Source organism: Rhododendron vialii, chromosome 11a (assembly GCF_030253575.1).
Source record: "Rhododendron vialii isolate Sample 1 chromosome 11a, ASM3025357v1".
NCBI lineage: Eukaryota > Viridiplantae > Streptophyta > Magnoliopsida > Ericales > Ericaceae > Rhododendron > Rhododendron vialii.
The window spans coordinates 15,910,645-15,927,561 of NC_080567.1; the positions used below are offsets into that span (position 1 = coordinate 15,910,645).

Sequence of the window (16,917 nt, forward strand, 5' to 3'; positions counted from 1 at the left end):
GGTAGGGAGCCCCTATGATTACGCCCAAGGGGAGTCGCTACGCTGGTCGCTCTCTCTCACCCTTTTCGATTATCAAAAAAAAAATTCACTAAACAAAATGCACAAGTTACTGTATAATTTTGAGTAAAATATGTATGACCAAAGTGCAATTTTATGTCAATACTAACTCTGGAAAAGAATAAAACAAACAACAAAAATAAATAAATATTTTAAGTTGAATGAGAAACATTAATTGATATTTATCTCATTTGCACAAGAACAAATATATTATTTTTAGAACTACATTTTATCCAATAAGTACAAACATTATATCTCATATAACAGAAAGTCTAATTTTCTTTTAATGTTTAAAATCCAATTAAAAAAGAACCAGACTTAGTTTTTTAGAACACCTAAATATCTAGGTGTATCTCAGTCATTTATTAGCCTAAACTAACGGCGTTGGAGTAAACTTAACAGAATGGGGGAATCTTGCTAATAGTTTGTAAAGCAGGGGAGGATAATGAATTATGAAAATCTTGGGGGATGTCCCTGTATTTGTTAGAAACCTTAGGGGAGATTAGTGAAATTTACCCCTTTTTCGGACATTGTATTCTTTGGTTTTTTAATCTATTGTTCCAACGGTGAAGGATGTCTGAGTCTTTTTACGAGCACCTCAACAAGTTACTTTTTTTGTTCAATCAAAGGCAAGTCATCCACATCGAGATTAGAAGATTTACAATAAATTCTCAATTGCAGCCTGACAACAAGAATCGAACCATGGTCAAAATTGTGTGAAAAAATAACGGTCAATGACATATTTTGATAATTTGGGTGTTTGGGAACCTACTTTTTGGTTTTTCATTTTTAGCTTTTTGGTTTTGTGAATTATGGCCAGAATGTATTTTGAGTATGGTAGGAATGTTTGAGAGATTTGTGCAGAATGTATTTTGAAATGTAGTAGTGTTTGGTAGATGATTGTCGAAAATGAATTATGTGTTGGATTTTTACCATATTGCCCTTTGTCTTTATTACTTTGTCGAAAATGAATTATGTGTTGGATTTTTACCATATTGCCCTTTGTCTTTATTACTTTGTCGAAAATGAAGGGAAGAAAGTGGGTATTTTGGTAATTGACCACAAAATGAAAAAATGCAAAAATGTGAAAAACACCTCTAAACCTGTTTTTGGGTTTTTGCCTCTAAACCAAAAAACCAAGAATCCATTCTCATAATGGGGTGTCAAACACCCAAAATGAAAAAATGAAAATGCAAAAATGAGAAAATGGGGTTCCCAAACACCCCCTTAATACCCGTCAATGACATTTTTCAGCATTAACAAATGTTCTTAGCTGGTTCTTGACGTGTATTAATTATCAAAACACATCATAAGCCGTCATTTTTCCAAATTGTGTGGAGAGAAAGCCCACCAACTAACTGAACGAACCATTGGAGTTTTACCAAACATTGTATATCAACAGGGTTAACAACAAAAGGGGTTGATATCTCTGTAGATTCGATTCTCAAGTCTTTCCCTTAAAAGCCAGGGGTACTAAACTACTAACAGATGAGCTTAGAGCCACGCCTTAATTCTTCGTGGGACCATTAGGTCACACACTTAATAATTGCTCTGCGAGTTCGTTTTCAAATCTCACTCTAAGAAATTTTAGTACTTTGAGATAGCTTTAAAAATATTTTCACATTCGCGCATCATGTGACTGTGGTCTAACCTGTATAACTACGTTATGCTTTTCTCTTCTGAAAAGAAACAACTAGGAGTGCTAAAAGCCTAAAATCACCAATTTCAAAGAAAAAAATATTCAATGCTCTTCGGGCACCGTCACGTGGTGCCCCAAACTCTTTTTCAATCTCACATTTGCGTGGTCTCCTTCACAAAGCATGCGGAGCCAACACAAATGTGTGGTAGAAAAAAGTTTGGGGCACCGCTTAGAGTTCAAATAATTTATCTCAAATTCTCAACAGATTATCTTCACTAATTTGAAAACAAACAGTATGCGGTCGTTTTGCTAAATACAATAACCATACTTACAAAAGTAACTATTATTTAGACAAGAAACAAAAAAAAAAAAAAGGAAATTTGTCATTCTAAAGAAAAAGTTACATTAATAACTGTCACTTGGAAAAAATTCTAAACTTGTGCAGACAAAAATATTCCACTTGGGAAAATGAGATCAAAGCCTTGGAGAATAGGGAAGATAATATTGTCTTCAAATTCTTAGATTCAAGGGGTTGGATAGCGATTTTCAATGTTTTTATAGTACAATTATTTGAACCTAATACCAATTAACTGATACTAACGGAACCTAACGATCATGGGGACATTGGTACTTGACTTCGAGAACTAGATACGTAATAAAATTAAAAATGAAGAGACAAAGTGACACTCCATGTAAAATGCAGGACTGCAAAGTAGGGTTGCCTGCGGATCGGTTCGGTTTTCAATTCAATCCGCTCGCGGCCAGTTGTCCTTTTTTCCATCCATCAACCATCCGTAGCATTGTTGGGTTGGTTTGGTTTGGATGTGGTTTTGGCGGATTTGAGCATGCAATTTATCTTTTTTATATACACCAAAAAAGTGAAAAATAAAGTCCCAAAATTTCAAGTCCAATCAAGTGCGTCACAAATTCAAACAAGTCTAAACCAACATTACTTAGAATTAAATTACATTCATCCACCCTAATGTCTAAAGATAAACTATATTAGACGTCAATAACACTCGGACTTGGAGTTGGACTAGAACATGAACTTGATTCAGATTATAATGTACCAAAAAAATAGAGAAGATTATGAACATTTTCAACATAAAACATAAAACCATCCTACAATACATGTTTATTACTTTATTACCTGTGAAATTTTGTTCAAATTACTCAATAGCATCCATAAGCTTTGGAAGAAAAATAGTAACATTGCGGATTGGGTGGAACCGGATCCATGAGAATTAGTAGTTTTAGATCCGTATCCGTCCGTAGCATGCCTCGGTTTGGTTTGGTTTGATGCTGATTGACTGGTTCAGTTCATCCGTTGGTGTTTATGCTAAATTCGCTCAAAATTTGGCAAATGATTGTGTGCGGGCGTGCCAGAAAAGAATAGAAATTATTCTTTTTAGATTAACTCAAAAATAGCTAACTTAATTAGGCAATTGAATCTACACACTTCAATCAAAGAAATCAAAAAAAGATAAGTGAATATAAGCAAGTTTGAATTCAATCGAAAGCAAACTTATATATGATTACTCTTAGGATTTTAGCAAGAAAAAAATAGAACAATGTAAGATAACTTGAATTTAATCAAAAGCAAACTTACATTCAAATAAGTCTTCAAACTTGCAAAATATTAAGCTACAACTACTTTAACCACAAATACTTCGAACTAATTTCTAAGTCCTAAAACTACTCTAGATCTCTGAACAACCATTTTGTATGGAATGTCAAATGATGATTTGTCGGGGGTTCTTCTTTAGTGGTTTCTTCTATTTATAGGCAATGGGGTTTGCCCATAATTCTTGTTCTCCACGTTTTTCTTTGAGCACCCAAGTCTACATTCAAATTTGATTTGAAATGCCTTGATTCCCTCCAAGAATGGTTGTAACTGTTTTCGAACTACTTGTTGACTTGGTCTTCTCAATAAACTCTTCCACTTCCCACGTTTGTTGCTATTAGTTGTGGCTAAATATATGGATCATGGGCTCTTGTTCTTATGCAACATGGATTAGTGCTTCGAAATGAGTTGCTCAAATGGATGTAAGTAAATATAACTGATTCTCCTCATAAAACGTCTCTAAATGACACCGTTCGATGATTAATGAGTTAATCAACTGTTATACTTAATCTTCCTCTTGACATTTGTCATTAATTACTTTGGTTTTTGTTTCATGACTAAGCGTGGTCGTTCCCAATCTAAACGATATCGTATAGTACTAAAATAATATTATAATTAAACCCTTCAATCTCATGCATCTAAGGTGTAATTATAATGTATTGATTGGTCCATACACTATTTATTGCCACGTGTGATTTTCTTATTGGATAATATATTTTTGGATGTAAACAGTTGGACAGCCCTACTGCAAAGTATACTTAACCTTTAGCTAAACTATGCCTCGCGCCCTTTTGAGTTTTGGGCCTTTTGGCTTTCTAGAAATATATAACATGTCACTGAATATATAAATTCCCCATAAAATGGTGGAAATCTATTTATCTTTGGGGCTTGTTTGGTAACCTTAAATATTTATTCACTTTATTTATCCTTCAATTATACAACGCTATTTTTTTTAATCAATCTTCCACTCCCTTTGTTCAAATAAAAATCTATTTATTTACCTTCTAATCTTCTACTATTGTAAATTAAAAATGACTGAATTGTCAATAATCAGAAACTCTACCAGCAACTAAAGACACAATAATTAGATCTGAGTAATCGAAATTAACAACAAAAATGTCCTCCTCGTTTCTACACTACCTCGCACGTACATACAAGTCCAAGCCATGGTACATTTTTGTTCTATTGCTGGGAGAGGGTAAAACTCGTAAATCACTTCTGAAATTCGCTACACTATTTTTCGTGGTTTGGGTTTTTTTGCCTTTTTTTTTTAAGCTCTTTACCGATCACTCTAAAATTAGGAAGATCTGCACGCGCGTCCACGTCCAATCGAATAATCTCTTGCAAGGACTTTTAATTTGGTTATCTTTACCAATAATGCTCTCTATCCCTCACACTTCTAATGTAAAACAGGAGCAAAAAAGTCGATGTATGCCCAAAAAGACTTATAAATTCATGAAAACCTGGACCGGGAATAAGTTTACAAGTTATGACTTATTTGATAACCTAAATTCAGTATTTAAAGCTGAATCAATTAAGTAATAAGTGATTCAGTAGGTTTGATAACAACATTATACATTGCTTAACAAATTAAGTGCTACTTAAAATATAGGCTAAAAAGTTGAAAAAAAATAAGTAGCTTTGAGCTACTTAATTTTGGCTGAATTCTTGTATTTTTGCATTTAATCACCATACCACTACCACAACCACTCCCACCACCACCACCATTCACCACCATCACCATCACCACCACCACCACCACCACCACCACCACTACACCACCACCACCACTCCCCTATCACTCCATCACCACCACTACCATTACCACACTACCACCACCACCACCACCACACCGTCGCTGCTGCCACCACCACAATGCCACCATTACACAACTATCACTCCACTGACACTACTCACTGTCACCATTACACCGTCACTCCACCGCCACTGTCACCATTACACCACCACCACTCGCTGCAACCGTTACATCACCATCACTCCACCACCACCACCACTGCCGCCACCACTCCATTACCACCAACACACCACCACAGCCACCACAATCACCATTCCACCATTATAAGGGGGTGTTCCAGGTAGGGTTCTTTTTTTAAAAGTTCTTTTTCTTCAATTTTCAAACTCAAATATAATAAAAATTAAAAATGATTTTTTGATTTTTCTTGCACCGTATAAAAGATCTCAATGAAATCTATCAAACAAGATCCATATTGGTAGAAAAATTATTTGCATAAACGCATAATTTTTAGGTTTGAAATTACCTTCTTTTTTCTAAAACCTTCTTTTTTCTTAGTTGGAACACCACCTAAGTACATTGCGACCATTAGTAAATTAAGAGAGAATCAAAACTAAAATTAATTTATCTTTTTTTAATTCAGTACTTAATATGTTTACCAAATAGCTTTTCCGTTTAAAAAATTCAGCATTCAGCTTTCAGTACTTAATTTTTCAGTATTCAGTTTCAGTTTTCAGTTTTATCAAACAAGTCCGTAGGGACGACCGATAAAATTGTCTTTCTTTTTTATCCCTTTCATTTCATTCTCTCTCTTCTTCTTTTTTTTGTTGGTGATATTGCGGCAATGTTTCTTTCAATGTAGTTTTGTGATACGTGAGTATAGTTTGCTGAGACGGGCCAAAAGTCTACCCTTTATCCCTTTGCCAACTAGCCCATGGGACATTATTAGGAAGATGAACATGGGAGCGTGCAAAAAAAGAAGAAGTTGGGTACCTGTTTGTCCTAAATTAGCTCAACCTTTGGTAAAATGATTGTATACAGGCTTGTCAGAAAAGAATAGAATTTATCTTTTTTAGATTAACTCAAAAATAGGTAACTTAATCAGGCAATTGTGATTATCCGTTCAATTACCTCAATTAAGAAGATTTTTCTAAAGGGATCAATTGAACCGAATCGACACGATTCAAATAAGGAAATCAGAAAAGATAATTGAATATATAAAAAATTGTTGGGAAGTCCACTATAGCATATTTGTAACCCACTAAATCCACTTCTAAATTTCATAACCCCCCTAGTCCACTAATTAGGTTTTGTTGAGGCCTTAAGTCCAATTCAATTAAAAAAGGAATTAGTTCAGGACCAAAATACCCTTACCTTTAAAAATTGTTAATCTGATATATCTCACTCCTATAAAATCTCTCATATCCCACTCCTATAAAATCTCCCATATTCACGTTGTTCCCATATCCAGAAGGGAAACAGAGTCCAAACGAGAGAACAAGAGAGAGAGAGAGAGAGAGAGAGAGAGAGAGAAGATTACCCTTTCCATTCAAATCCCATATTTTTAGCCCATTATCCGTTCTACGTTTGAAATCCCAGCAGTTACGTTGGAATAAAGCGACAAAAGATTCTCATTTTTTGATACACAGTATATAACGTAATTGTACATATATAACGTTATATACTCGTTCATCAGTTCTCATTTAACGTGTGATACTTACATTTTACGTTATATACTCATTCATCGGCTCGCATTTAACGTTATATGAGTTTTTGAAATCTTTTTTTTATTATAATACAAGAACATATAACATGCCACATTTACATCTGAACGTACATATATTAACATAAAATGGTATATGTTCTACAATTTTTTTGGAGTTTCACTGTACAAAAACTCCCATATAACATTATATTTTTACTTTATTGAATTGATCCGCGCAGCGGCCTCAATGACTTGCTTTGAGTAACAATATATGTTCTTTTTTTGTTGGGAGGTACACAAGTTAGGAACTTTCATATAATGTTATATGTTCTATTTTTTTTGGAGTTTCACAGCACATAAACTCACATATAACGTTATATGTTCTACTTTATTGAATTGGTCCGCGCAGCAGCCTCATTGACTTGCTTCTGATAACCGTATATGTATGAGCTTCTGGAATCTTTTTTATTACAATGCAAGAACATATAAATAATCTTATATATGTTTACAATGCAAAAACAAACAAAAAATCTTATATGTATTACTTTGCCACATAAATAAATAAAAACAAAAAAACGTAATACGTGTGACAAAAAATAAACATATAACCTTATAACGTTATACATGAGATTCTATCTTTTCTAACTCTAAAAAAAAAAAGGAAAAAAAAGAAGAGGAGATCTCGTATCTTCTTTCCCTTTGTCACTGTCGCCTTCTTCACAGTCGACTTCACAGGTAACTTAATACTTCTTTCCCTTTGTCACCGTCGCCTTCTTCACAGTCGACTTCACAGGTAACTTAATATTCTTCACCCCTTGAACAACTGCACAAATAATAAGTCAGTAAGGCCGCTGCGCGGTCCAATTCAATAAAGTAGAACATATAATGATCAGAGTTTGATATAATCATATCTACTCGCAATCAAAATCCTAACTTATATATTATTTACTGTTCAATTGTGCTTTGCTAATGAGTTCCTATATATACCTTGAACTGGACTCAGTTACCAACATTGATATAACCATATATAACCCTATATATTTGTTGAACAGAACATCATATATAATGTCTCACGAGATAGTAGATCGTATATAACGTTATATAAATCAGAAACTATATATACATATATGCAAAAGCGACAGAACATCATATATAATGTCTCACTAGACAGTATATCGTATATAACGTTATATAAATCAGAAACTATATATACATATATGCAAAAGCAACAGAACATCATATAAAATGTCTTACGAGACAGTAGATCATATATAATGTTATATAAATCAGAAACTATATATACATATATGCAAAAGCGACGAAGGGCAACGATCGACGACGAAGGGCGACGATCGACGACGGATATTTGCAACGATCGTACCTTGGGCTAGGTCGACGACGAAGGAAGTCTGGGACGTGGGTTGATCTCTGTTTTTCGCCCGTTGATCTCGTTGTTGGAGTGACGACAGCAATCGAGTGCTTGACGACGGCGATGGAGACGATGCCGGTATTTGAGTGCTTGAGGACGGCGACGACAATCGAGTGCTTCTCGCCGATCGAGTGGTTGAAGACGAACCGATTGGCTAGGTTGGGAACTGGGCCTTTCTTCTAAAAAGAGATGAAACAGATGAAAATGGGGTTGGGGGGGGGGGGGGGGGGATGGGGGTGGGTTTTTATAAGTTTTTGAATGGGGAGAAATTTCAGGAATTGGGAGAAATTTTAGGAAATTTCAAATTGATGTTTTTGAAATGGTTGAAAAAATGGGCAAAAAGTTTTTAAAAAACAGGGGTATATTAGACCTAACAGGATTATTATATCTTTACTAATAGGTTGGTGGACTTAGGAGGTTTTAGAATTTAGAAGTGGACTTAGTGGGTTTGAAAATTGCTATAGTGGACTTATGAAAAATTCTCCCTTGAATATAAGTAAGCTTGAATTTAATCAAAACCAAACTTATACACGATTACTTTTAAGACTTCGACAAGAACAAGACGGAAATATAAGCACGCTTGAATCTAATAAAAAACAAGCTTATATGCGATTATTCTTTTAGCAAGAACAAGATAGAACGATGTAAGATGACTTGAATTTAATCATAAGTAAGCTTACTTTCAAATAAGTTCTCAAACTTGCAAAATATTAAACCACAACTATACTATCCTAAACTACTTTAGATCTCTGAGCAACCATTTTTTTGTATGGGATGTTAGATGATGATTTTGTTGGGGCTTCTTCCTTATTTTCTTCTTCTATTTATAGATAAAGGGTTTGTCCATGGTTCTTGTTCTCCACTTTCTCCTTGAATGTCTGAGTCTTCATTTGAATTTGATTTGAAATGCTATAATTCCCTCCAAGAGCGGTTGTAACTGCCTTCAAATTGCTGTTGACTTGGCCTTTCCAAAAAACTCTTCTCCTTCCCACATTTGATGCTATAGATCGTGGCTAAACACATGGATAGTGGGTTCCTATTCTTGTGCAATCATGAGTTAGTGCTTCAAAATGGGTTACTCAGATGATCATAGGTAAATATAACTGATTCTCCTTGAGAAACGAGTCTCTAATGACACCGTTCAATGGTTTAAAGACTTAATCAACTGTTATGCTTAATTGTCATCTTAATATCGGTCACTTTGTGACCATACGTGGTCGTTTCCAATCTAAAAGATACCGTCTAATACTAAAATAACATCATAATTAAACTCTTCGATTCTTTATATCTCGGGCATAATTACATCGTGTTTTGATTGGTCCACACACTATTTAGTGCCACGTGTAATTTTTTCATTGAATGGTATATTTTTTAATGTAAATAGTACCTGGTTCGATGTCTCATGGCATGCCGCCTATTCAGTTTTGGGTCGTCGCGGGTCGTTAATCTTAATGTTATATAGCCTGCTAAAAAATCATTCTTACCAATTAAAAATCAGCTTCATGAAATCCCTCGCCAAAAGCTTCATGAAATTACTTTTTCATTTTCATTTTATCATTGGCATGAAATCACATTGATGCATGAAAATATAGGGCTAGTTTGATGGTTCAATTTAGATTAAAAGAGAAACTTCGAACTGTCTATTTTTCGCTTGCACAACATGCTTTATTTATGCAACTTTCAATGTTCAAACATGATTGTTTGCTTGAAGAATCTTCTCGACAATGTTTACTAAGATCGGTGGTTGTCACTGGCGACTATATACTTATTGGTGGGTGGGTTTCTAATTGAAAACCCTTCAATAAAACAAACATTAGGAAAAAGGTCTTTTGTAATTTTATTTGTAGTCTAATTAATATAAACATTGACTACCCTAAAAAGACTAATTAATCTTTGTTTGAATCCACTTCATCGGTTTTAACACAACTTTAACTTTAACCCAACTCCTTGTTTACAATGCAACTATTTTGGATAGAGAACAACTATTTCCACGGAATTTTCTGTGAATAGTGATTTACGGAGCTAAATCGCGCCCGTCCAAAATTTTATTAAAATCCGGATCATTCAATGCCAAAACAAATGGCTGAGATCAAGAGGCTCCATAAATTACCTCTTTACATCAGCTCTGCGAATAAAGCCATACTCTTTTGGATATCATTCTATTTCTCACTCATTATGTGCTTAGCCCAGCCAAACTATCCAATTGGAATGGCCATTATCATTTACTAATAGGTACTGTATTAATTTCTTTGGAGGAAATGATTTCTTAGCTACTTGTATTGCTAGACATGCACTTAATCATACGGATAATGAGATAAACTATGAAACAACTCAGAGTTAAAAAACTTGTCGAGTGAGATTACAATATTTCATGTACTTGGAGTTGCCTGTTGGAACATTGATGTCAGTGTATTACAACTGGCCTTTGTGTATGATCTTGTAATGTCATTGATAAAATTCAAGTGTTATATTGGCAACCTTAATGAATATCCGCCACAAGCGGTTTTTATGATTACTTTTTTGTGGAATGACTCCGCCGAAGTCCAAAATTGGACAATAAGGCATTACAGCACATCTACCTCCAAAAAGATTGAAAAACTATGGATGGCATAGCTATGATTCTCCCTCCGAATTTTTTTGGGGGTGAACATTAATTATTGTATGGAAGTCTACATCGAATTGCATTTTGTGAATTACAGCCGGTTATTTTATATGATTTGAGTTGATTTTTCAACTCTAATACTTATAGTATCCAATTAAATTAATGTTATACACGATTGCTTACAATTTATCAAATCACACAAAATCTCACTCAAATATTTATCCAATCGACCTAATTTTCTATATCGAAGAATTTTTAAAAAATAAACTTTTCAAAATGGACAATAAAAATTTCCGAATCAATGACACGGTTTAAACCGTAACAACAGAGTGATCACCCACATTAGTTTCACCGATTCACGGACTTTTCTTCTCATGGCTAAGGCTTGAAGCAGATAACACATGAACCTAAGGGCTGGCTTTGGCCAACAGATTAAACATGATTATTAGATTATTTTTGTTTGGACTAACTTTTTTTTTTATGTTAGATTATTGGATTATTTTGCTCCAAACAACCATGTTATGTCAAGTAGGAGTAGTATTTTTAGCCCAAACAAAGTTTGATGATTGCTCTATGCCCATGGGATATCACGTGGCAGTACCCCAAACTCTTTTTCATCACTCATTTGTATGGATTCCACAAAATTTGGGACGAAAACCATACAAATGTGCGGTGAAAAAAAAATTTGGAGCACCACGTAACGGCATCCGATTAGCATTGAATAATTTTTCCTATTGCCTTGAGATAGATACGTATCTATTGTCTGGAGATATTATTACACGACGCCAAAGCTATACCGCATCATCTGCCCTCACGCCTCTCTCTCTCTCGTCGGTGAGAGAGAAAGAGACATTGAAACAGAAATAGAGGGGAGAACCAAAGGTCAGAGCACATCAGCATACCCTTCTGGGTGAACTATAGTTGAAGACAGTAGACCCCCAAAGAATGGTGGGTATTTTTTCTATATTTTCTGTCTACAGAAACGGTCACCGACGAACCCAAAGTGCACTTGTAAGCCTCTCTCTCTCTCTCTCTCTCTCTGCTTCCCTTTTGAATTCTTCATAGCTGTACGCTTCTTGGAATGATTGATCTGTTTCTTTGATCTGGGTTCCTATCGTCGTTTTATCTCTTTTCTTCCTCTTTTTTTTTTGCCTACCGGTTTTTGTTTCTTCAACTGAAAGTAACACTTTTGTGGTTATGTATATCAGTATATGTGATGGAGATGGTTATGTATATGTATATTTGTGGTTACTTATATGTTCGTAGATGGGAAATATCAACTCTAATCTTCCTGTATGTTTTAATTCTCGGTTTAGATTTTGTGCTGTTTGAGGGAGTAAGACTTGCTTTGACCTTTTCATTCGGCTCTAGTTTGGTGATAACGCGATTTGGGCTCCTGTATCAATAATTTCTTGCACTGAGAGTTTTATGATGGTGTTAGTTCAGTAATTAAACTAATTTTCCAGGTCTTTGACCATTTTCTCTGGGTACTAGGTCAACAAAATGCTTATTGTCTTATTGCTACCCTCCTCATATTAATTTCAATCCAAACTTAATCAAGTAGGCACATTGAGATTTTTTTTGAACAGCAAAAAAAATTCATTAATCTTGAAATTGTTACAAGACTAACAGGAACAAGGAAATGACATCATGCTCAAGAACATTCATCTGTCCAATCTGAGACCTAGTCCCTACGTTTTGGCAAGAAGCCAAAACAAGGACACCCATTGGGCCGAAACCCACCTAAAAGGCAGAAACCCAAACACTCTAAAGTAGGTACCTTGAGATAGATAACAAATAAAAATGCATGATGTAAGAATAGGGAGGTATGGGACTTGGTGATTAGTTGTTGTATCTGGTCATGTTCACGTATTTGGTCGCTTTATTTTGTACACAGGATCAGGGCGAAGTACTGCCCCCTAATTCTGAGGCTGCAGAAGCCACTACAGTTACAGCTGCGCCACATGGTATCGAAGTTGCGGTTGAATTTAAGCCAGTTGAGTGCCCGACGGAGCCTCTTGACAATGATCGTCCGATTCAGTGCCCACTGCCTGAACCTTCGATTCGTAACGTAGGTTAACTTGCTTTTATTTATGTTTGCTCCCTGCCTGAACCTTCAATTTTTAACTTGAGTTAACTGGTTTTTATTACTAACTTGGAGTAGTACATATACACCTGGATACATCTTTATGGGTGTTTGTGTATTTAGAAAGAGATGCCATGGAACACATAGGATATGCAACTTAGCTGTCCTGTCTTTTGAGCTTTTACTGTTATGCGTTTCAGCTTCATACTTGGAGCTGCAGGAGCAGGATGTTGATTGTAGAACTAGAAAGTATCCCATCCCATTACTTGTCTTCGCTGATTGTGATTTCGATGCAGTGCCCAATGTTACTTAAGTTTATACAGAATGGACCATGAGAACCATTTTAGATGAAGTATATGCTGGTTAGGATTAATCATGGTTCAACTACATGTGGGGATCAACATGTGATATATGCTTCATGCTTGAGGCTTTAAATAGGAATATAGGATGAAACACACTTCCATACTCAAGGAAGGCAGACGAGAACCGTGCTTTTTTGGGGTAACTGGAGAACCGGTGCTTTTTAGACAACATGAAAGAATGTTCCAACAGAATGAACTCATTGAGGTGCCAAGCTAGTATTGCCTTGTAGAAGGCTTATTATACTTGATGCAATTTCATACACAAAAACGATGGAAGTATAATAAATGAAGGGAACCTGACTCAGAGGTTCCTGTAGTTGTTTGGCAAAATTCTACCTTAAAACTTTGGTTAGTATCTAGAATTTTGGTTGGGGCTTTGTTTGTTTTTTTCTTGAGCTCACGTAGTGAGACTCAACAACGCCTTAATTTCTAGTTTAGGTTTCCCATAGAAAGGCGATTCTACTCGGACATTTTATTTATTTACGTTATCAAAAAAATGTTGTACGAAAGTTTAAGTTCCCATTATGCATATCAAGGATTTTTTCATTTGTCCAACTATGAAACACTTTTTTTCGTGAAGTGGACAAGTATGGTTTAAACCTGATAGCGCTGCTTATTTTTTGAACAATGAATTTGATAGTTTCCTCCTAGCATGTGGTCATTATTTTGGAACTTGAACGGAGCTAAAGGCAGCACATTAGGTGACAATTTGAGAATTTTCCGATGAGCTATTGATACTTAAAGTTCCTTTGATTCAGTAATGAAGCTCATTGGTATAGTTTCTCCATAGCAAGCTGGTGTCACGGGTTTGAAACATGGAAGCAGCCTCATTGCAACCTGATAAGATGGCACTCATCGGACCCTCCAAGAGACTACAGTGACGAGAGCTTCGTGCACTAGGTTTACCTTCTTAGTTCATTGGTAGATGTGGAGTTGTATTATCCTTACAGCCCCTCAAATGACTGTTAAAGCCTTAAAGGGAGAATTGGAAGGGAACGTCACTCAGAAAAATAGAGAAACTCACAGGTGCATTTAGAAAGAAAGATAGTGATAGCAGAGAAAAGATAATGGATATCGAGTTTTGCTCCATTTGCCAATTGGAGCTCTACCATTATTATTTCCGTCAAATTCTTCATTTTGCTTGCCTAATAAATACTAGTTGAGAGTATTGAGACAGGTTCAAATTATGCTGGAGGTCTGACATGTCCTTATAAATATATAATGCTGGCCATTCCATTTTGGAGGAGGAGAAAAGAAAACAACAGAAAGAAATGGGGGGAAAAAGCAGAAGAGAAAATGAAGAAAATTGGAACAATCAGTACTACTGGATACACTCTGGATTTAGGTGTTATGAACTTTTTGGAGAAATCGTTACAAGTACAATACCAAATTGATGGTGGAAACTTACGTGGGAATTCTCGGCTAAAACAGCTTGGTATGCAATGTGGTTGGTTCATGTTGTGGTGCCTTCAAGCATGTGATCTGGTTCAAGGAAAATGTTTCGAGGTGGGCTTCTATTCAATGGCTATGCTTTCAATGCAAGCAGGCTAGATTGGATAGGGTGATTGGAGGTGGGGCATTGCTTCTGATCGTGCTTGCGTACTGTGTAATGTTGGGACTGAATCGTATAGGGCTTGTTCCTTGAGTATAGTTTCTCACAGCATAGTTGTTTGTATTTGCTGGTAAAAAAGAGAATATATTTAAGAGGTCCTATGAATCTGGTGGGTCAAATAGATTAGGCTGTCCAAATTTGTAACAAATCTTTCAGGGCTTTAATTTTCAAGTTCTCTTAAGCTGCTACCTTATGCCATTACCGGATGGAAAAGGATTTGAGAATTTACCAGTACAAAGCTCTGGACTGCTATCTCTAAATATTGGTGATGATGTCAGACCTAGAATAAGTTCTTGGATCAAATGCAAATTCTGTTCATAGGTAGCTTTGCTTGTCTTGGAATATCTCTTCCATGATTTTGCAGTACTCAATATTTGTATGAGTCTCTGATATCTCGTGTACTTCCAAGGGGGCGCATCTTGTTTTCAGCTCGCTGTGGTTAGATTCTTCTTACCTAGGTATAGTGGATCGCTGCTTCCAGGCTCCTTGAGCCTTGGTTGTGTTCCTTTTTGGTGCCTGGGGTGGGCTCCAGTGTATTTTCAAACTTTGTTTTGTTAAATGGAAATTATTTACTCAATATAAAATAATTAAACTGCTTTCTTCAACATCCTAACGTTTATTTCGTTTTCTTCAAATTTCAGGACGGACGAATATGGAAGGAGCGAACATCTGCTGGGGTGCGGAGAAGGCCAGATTTGCCCGTAATGCAGGAGGAGACCGGGACCCCCACAGAACCAGAGGCCATGGGGAATGAAGAAGTAAAAAGGCCACCATCCAACCGCATGATCCTACCATCTATCAGTGCCCCTGAACATACCCTCCTTAAACTGCTTGAAGAATGAAATGCATCTGGGATCTGATATCACATGGTACTGGTGCAAATTCAAAAGCTTTTTTCTCTCACTGTTTTCTCGTTGTAATTGTTGTAAAAGCTACCATGCACAATGCTTTCCCTCTCTGGCTGTCTCTCTTTTCGATCAATTTCTGGGAAGATTTATTTCTGAATGGACTCTTGTCGAGTCGGAGATTGTGTATGTATATCAACAGATGAAAAAGGAGATCAATACATATCTTTACTTGAATAGGAAAATACACTCTTTTTACATTATTCCTTCCAATCATTCACGTACTATGAAATTGTAGATAGAGCTTAGTTTAGTCAAATGGGCATTATTGTACTATACATAAGAGCACTCCAACACAAGTGAGAACTAACACCAGAACACGATGATGCAGAATGTTAAACCGGTAATTCACGAACTTGGAACAGATGCTCAACCTTCGGATTGATAAATTGTTTCCGAGGCCCACGAAAGCTTCCATGATTCATCCACGGCTTCCTCTGCCACATCCCGTGGGATTCTCGTACACGCTTTTCGCCGACACGAGTACCAGCAGCAGAAGATGAATGGAGCAACGCTGAAGAGAGGAAAATGAAGAGCAGAAGAGCTACTGAAGTGAAGAAGATCCTCAACTGCACCATTGTGATATTCTGTTTTGGTGGTTTATTGCAAGGACTTAGGAGTTTGGTGCTAATAAAGAGACTTTGCTTTGCTTAGAAGTCACTTGGGGAATCATTTTATCTCACACTCCATACATTGGTTCTGGGCCCTTTGGTGGGGTTGGTTACTGTGTGTAGTTGTAATGATTTTGTTGTGGTTGTTGAAATGAATAAATTAATTTTGTATGTAGTGTGCATAGGTATGACTTATGAGTATGACAGCCATTTGCCAGTGATAGCACTCACATGAGCCTAGAAAGTATTCCGGGGAAGCTTCCGCCCACAGCACCATTCAATATTTTCTGACCCACGATTGCCCTGACCACTTGGGCATTAGGCCCAATGTGAGTAGGATCGCTCAACTATGCTTCAATAGTTGGAGAAAATCAAAATTGGTCAAAAGAAAACGTTTATTTTGGAGTTTTACCAACAATTTGCCTGTGTTACAAATTGTTCGGTGCTTCATTAGGCCTTAATCAAAACAATTTGCGTCGACATTCGTATTACTCATTTAGATCCCATCACAAATATATAAGGTCTAAAAATC

General features: G+C 36.1%; 1 protein-coding gene across 1 annotated transcript; it reads left to right on the forward strand.

Moving 5' to 3' along the window:
- The first annotated feature begins 11,559 nt into the window (after positions 1-11,559).
- LOC131308238 (uncharacterized) lies at positions 11,560-16,379 on the forward strand. The gene is made up of 3 exons (XM_058335107.1): positions 11,560-11,820; positions 12,707-12,880; positions 15,511-16,379. The coding sequence occupies exons 1-3, from the start codon at positions 11,755-11,757 to the stop codon at positions 15,709-15,711; spliced, it is 441 nt and encodes a 146-aa protein (XP_058191090.1). The 5' UTR covers positions 11,560-11,754; the 3' UTR covers positions 15,712-16,379.
- Positions 16,380-16,917: the final 538 nt, after the last annotated feature.